Raw genomic sequence first — 6,000 nt, forward strand, 5'->3', positions numbered from 1 at the left:
ATGGAAACACTGTGAAGACTATCAGACTGCCTTCTGTGGGGGGGGTGGAGGGAGGGATGCAAGATTGGGGGGGGGGAATTCATAAAATTCAAAAAAAATTTTTTTTAAATCATCCCACCTCCTACTCAATAAACTTCAGTGGCTCTCTATTACCTCCAAGAGCAAATACAAAATGCTCTGTTTGGCATGGAGATGCACACAGACAGATAACCTACATAAAACCTCTAGTCTTTCTCTTGAATTCTGGTTTTATCCTACCAACTGCCTTTTAGGCAACATAAACTAAATGATCTATAAGGCATCTCACACTCAATTTGTCTAAAATAACTCATTAGTTTTCCCCTCAAACCCTCTCGTCTTCTGAGTTTCCCAAATTGTTAAGGATACCACTATCCTTCTAGGCTCACATTCTTCTTGTCAAATCCAATCATTCTCACATACCCCATATATCCAAACCTATGCTCAATCTTCTTGTTTCTATCTTTATAACATCTCTTGCATCAATATTCCTCTGTCTCCGCCTTTTCCTCCCCTGTCTCCAACTCTATTACAGCCCTCTTCAACCTATCTCCAGGACTACTGAAATAGACTTCTAATTTATATTTCTGCTTGAAATTTCTATTTTAATCTATCCTCCTCTCAGATGCCAAAGTGGCTTTCTAAAGCATGGGTCTGTGCACATCAGCTTTCCACTCAATAAACTTTATCAATACCCTGTTACCTTCAGGGTCAAATATAAACTCTTTTGACATTTAACCTCTTCACAACTTAGATTCAACCTCTCCAGTCTTTATACTTTAGTTCTCTTCATGTACTCTATGACAGCCACAATATCCTTGCTACTCTTTGTAGATGGCATGCCACCTTGAAATGCATATCTTTTTTTTTTATTTTTTGCAAAGCAATGGGGTTAAGTGGCTTGCCCAAGGCCACACAGCTAGGAATTATTAAGTGTCTTAGGCCAGATTTGAACTCAGGTACTCCTGACTCCAGGGCCGGTGCTCTATCCACTGTGCCACCTAGCCTCCCCAAATGCATATCTTTTGACAGGCTGTCTCCTGGACCTGGAATACCCTCCTTTCTCACTTTCATCTCTTAGTTTTTCCTGGTTCTCTTCCAAGGACTCAAATCCTACATTCCAAAGTAACACTTTCCAAGTCCCCTCAGCTACTGTTATCTTTCCTTTTAAAATTAACTTCCATTTTCTCTGCCGATGTCTTCTATGTACCTTCTTATTTATATGTGGTCTCCTCCATAAGAATGTGAGTCCTTTGAGGGGCTAATCATTTAAAACTTTGTGTCTCCAGTGCATGACATCTAAGGTAATATAGTATCATATTATAATAAAACACAATATAAGACATATTTAATAGATGCTTGCTGACTAAATTTTGTGAACTACTAGTTCTAGCCTGATGTGATCATAGGCCTAGAACTAGAATGCATTTCAGAAGCCATCTAATCTAAAGTTTAACTTGGGGCCCATGAACCTGTTGCTTTAAAATTTTGTTAATTGTATTTGAATATAAATAATTTCCTTTATAATCGCACATCTAGTTAATGCATTTTTAAGACATTATTCTGAGAAAGGGTCCATAAAGTCTCAGTAGATGCCAGAGGGGTCTTTGACACAAAAAAAGATTAAGAACTCCTGATTTACTACCATCATTCATGTTTAAAGATGAAGAAGTTGAAACTCGGGGCAGCTGACTTTCCCATATTCACACAGGTAGCAGACAGGACACGTAGGATTTGAATCCAGGACCCTATATTGGACCTTCTTCCACTGTATCAAGTTGCCTTCCTCTTTCAAATACCATAAAATCATAGCCTATTAATGAAAATATTCCCTCAATCCAAATCTTTTCCAGTTCTGTTTCTGATGCTCAATATATGTGTGATCTTACAATCTCTGAGACATAGTGAAAAATGATAGGAAAAATTATACCTCTGTATGTGAATGTATATAAAAATAATATATATGTTTATATATTTATTTATACACAATAGGTCTGTACCTTTTGGCTAGTCAGTCCAATTCTCTGAATTCTAGTTAAATAAAGAATGTTAAATTAAATCGTTTGTATTGTTTCTCCCAATTCTATAGGGAGAAAGAAGATGTCTATGAACACACAAGACAGTGAAAATCAAATGGTATACATCAAGGGACTCTAAAAATTGTAAAGCTCTACGCAAAATAAAGAATGATGAAAAGTTAAAGTGAAGATAATGAAAACTAAATCACCTTCTCTGACTCTTGGCTTTATACTGTTAATGTGTGGATGAAACAAAAACAACACCCAAATAGTCCATCAATATGAATAATTAGATATTCAGCACCATATAGAAAACCAAAGTATATATTTGATTCTACATATTATCAATTAAAAAGTCAGAGGTTATATCTATAAGGGGCCAGTTATATCTGTATGATGTTATGACCATACTGGATGGACTGATATATATGTATGTATGTGTATATGTATATATACATATTATATATATACATATATATGTATACACACATATGCACATGCCCATATGAATAACCTACCAGGTTAATTCTTCATAGGGCTATAGGATTGATGATCTTTTCTTTTTTTTTACTGACTTATAGCCTTCTTTCCCCAAAAATATTAGAATTAGAAGGGACAATATATAGATGACTCAATTCAACATTCCCTACTCAATGAAGAAAATGGAATTCAGAGAACTGAACTGACTAGCCATAGATACATGCCTAGTTAATGGCAGAGTAAGGTCTAGACCCAGGTCCCCAGCTTCCTACTTTAATAAAGTTATTGCTGTAGAACATTGCCTCTTTTCTTCTTAACAATTTATTCTCTCATTTTATGCATGAATCACTATTCATTTTGCAATTCTCAAACTCTGTTTATTTTATAATTCAAAAAGAAAAATGAGAGCATTCTTAAGTTTTTCCTTAGGGATCAATATTTCTAATTTAAACCACAAGGAATTCCATTATAACACAAGTCCTTTTTAATATGTTATATGGATTCAGCAATGTCACAGGTCAAACTATGTCCCATAAATATATCCATTACATATAATAAAAGGCTGAGAGAATACAAGTATAAATGGAACCATGCCACCCAAACATCTGTATTATAAGAAATTCTTACTTTAATAAAAGTCAAGAAATCTTGCTCATTAGATCTTAACTATTCTTTGTGGTTAAAAGTTCAATAGGAGCTCCACAAAGGAAACATATTGTGGAGGACATCTTAAAAATGAGTTTATCATGGGGTGGCTAGGTGGTGCAGTGGATAAAGCACTGGCCCTGGAGTCAGGAGTACCTGGGTTCAAATCTGGTCTCAGACACTTAATAATAACCTAGCTGTGTGGCCTTGGGCAAGCCACTTAACCCCATTTGCCTTGCAAAAAAAACCAAACAAAACTTAAAAAAAAATGAGTTTATCCTAGACATCTCCAAAGCCTACCTCTTGTTGAAATTTCGATATTTTCTCAAGATACTTATTAATATACTTTAAAATGCAAGGTAGACGTTTTTCACTAGTAATAATCAAGTTTTTTTTTTCCTTCTACAGATGCCTCAGTTTCAACTTTGAAAAAACAAACCTACTCAGGAATAGAGTATATTTAAAGAACACTTCTTAATAAAGAAGACAAGTCAAAGAGCCTTTCTTCAGTAAAATTCCACTGAGATTATTATCTGAAATTTCTTCAGAGAAAAAAAAAAGGAAAAAGATGTGCTATGGAACATAGGCAGGCACTTTTCCTTAAATATTTTAAGTTGTTTCAAGCTTCTTTTACTCAGTTAACACAACCAATTAACACATTACCGATGAAACATTAAATGACAATACTTCCTGCTGTCTCCTTGGCTTCTTCACTGCAAGCCTTAAAGCAAGAATGTTTTTTTCACACTTAGACCTCAAGAGGTATAATTCAAAGGGATAATAGAAATTACTGTCAAGACTGTGTTGAAATGGCAAAAAAAAAAGCTTCTCAAAAAAGGGCAAGAACTCAGAAGGGTGAAAATGTCTGTCTCCTTCTCACCTAACTTAAATTTTTCTATATTCAGATTTCCATTTCATCATTTTTATTTCAAGTGAATACATCACTTAAATCAGAACTTAAGATTTTGCTTAGCACTGCCCTTGTTGAAAAACAATGGGAAGGGGTGGCTAGGTGGCTCACTGGATAGAGCACCAGCCCTGGAGTCAGGAGGACCCGAGTTCAAATCCAACCTCCCCATTGCCTTGCAAAAACCTAAAAGAACCCCAAAAAACAAAAAGCAATGAGAAGGGGCAGCTAGGTGATGCAGTGGACAGAACACCGGTCCTGGAGCCTGGGTTCAAATCCGACTTCAGATTCTTAATAAGGGCAAGCCACTTAACAACCATTGCCTTGCAAAAAAAAAAAACCCATAAAAAAAAGAAAAACAATGGGAAATTTAGAGGGTCAGAGAAATGAAGAGTAAAATGTCATTTTGAGAGAAGCATGAATGGAAATCTTTTACTTGCTGTCCTCTTAGCAAGCCATTGTCAGTCTCTGATTCAGCTCCTCGGCCAAAGTAATCATTCAAATTGTTTTACAAACCCAAACAAACCCACACCCAGATAAATGTTCTTCGGGGACCAGGTCTTTGGGAAGCACTGTGATCCTAACTGTGTGGAGGAGCTCAAGAGCAGAGCATCCCAAGAGGGCTACCAGGAGGAAGAGGGGGGTTCTTAGCCTTCTGTGTCCCGGCTCTTTTGGGCCGTCCGGGGAAGCCCGGGGGCCTCTTCTCAAAATCATATTTTTAAATGCATAAAAGGCCAAAGGGGGGTCGGTTCTGTGGCCCTAAAAAGACGTCAACAGCTGTAATGCCCATGCCTGCGGGCCCGGGCTCCCCAGTCTCGCAGCCCTCGGCCACGGCTGGGGGAGGGGACGGGTGCCCGGGTCTCCAAGGACGCGGGAAGGCCCCCGCGGCGTCTGTGTCTGTGTGCGGGTGTGAATGTCAAGGCCACGGCCGCCGGGCCGGGCCCACTCCCGGGGGGGGGCCCGCGGCGGGGGCCCAGGGGGCGGGGAGCGGGGGAGGGGAGGCATCAATACCCGCAGGAGGGTGTCCGGCTCTAGTCTCTACTTTCTCATCGGGAGGCGCCGACATTGCGGGCACTGACTCGCCTTCGCCTTTGGGTCTCGGCTCGGGGGACCTGGGAGCGGGCGGCCGGCCGCGCGCGTCGTGGCGTGGCAGCAGCTGGAGCCGCCGCGGGCGCCCGGGCGGGCACGCCCCCTCCCCTCCCCCGCCCCCGCGGGCGGGCGGGGCGGGGCCGGGCCGGCCGACGTGGCCGCCCCGCCCCCGCCTCGCCGTGCGCGCTGACGTCGCCCCGTTCTAGGGGCCGCTCTCGGCTTGCCACGTTCTCGTCCCGCGCGGGCAAGTGGGCGGGCGGAACTTCCCGTAACTCTGCGGCCCGAAGTGGAGCCCGACTGAGCATGCCCGGGCGGGCCGGAGAGCCACGTGGCCGCGGCTCCTCGGCTCGGCTTCCCGGCCCCGGGAGGAGGGGGCGGGGAGCCTCCCTGAAGCGCCCCCTGCGGCGCCCGGGGCTTAGAGCCCCGCTGCTTGTAGCCCGGGCCACCCCCGCGGGCCTGGCGCCGACTTGTGAGCAGTGGCTCGGCTTCCCGGCCCCGGGAGGAGGGGGCGGGGAGCCTCCCTGAAGCGCCCCCTGCGGCGCCCGGGGCTTAGAGCCCCGCTGCTTGTATCCCGGGCCACCCCCGCGGGCCTGGCGCCGACTTGTGAGCAGTGGCGAGGACTGCCCCTGCGCAGCCCGGGGCTCCGAGAAGCCCGCCCTCCCCCACTTCACCCCCAGAGATTGCTCTGAACAGCCCTGCCCCGGCCCCAGGCCGCTACCCACATCCTCAGAAGGACTCCTTGGATAAAAACACCTCGCGTTCCTGGCGCTTCAAACTTTTGAACTCCCCATATTTACGCCTTAAGTGTGAACCGAATTTCAAGTGCCTGATTTCATTCCACTC

At 43.7% G+C, this 6,000-nt stretch overlaps 1 protein-coding gene across 1 annotated transcript in view; it reads right to left on the reverse strand.

Annotated features, from left to right (window-relative positions):
• The window catches only part of DAP (death associated protein), a 75,769-nt gene extending 70,514 nt beyond the window's left edge, over nucleotides 1-5,255 (reverse strand). The window contains exon 1 of the mRNA XM_074205017.1: nucleotides 5,080-5,255. Coding sequence (XP_074061118.1) covers nucleotides 5,080-5,134 — 55 coding nt within the window. The 5' untranslated portion in view covers nucleotides 5,135-5,255. The remainder of the gene's footprint in view (nucleotides 1-5,079) is intronic.
• Between the last annotated feature and the right edge of the window lie 745 nt (nucleotides 5,256-6,000).

Source organism: Macrotis lagotis, chromosome X (genome assembly GCF_037893015.1).
Source record: "Macrotis lagotis isolate mMagLag1 chromosome X, bilby.v1.9.chrom.fasta, whole genome shotgun sequence".
Taxonomy (NCBI): domain Eukaryota; kingdom Metazoa; phylum Chordata; class Mammalia; order Peramelemorphia; family Peramelidae; genus Macrotis; species Macrotis lagotis.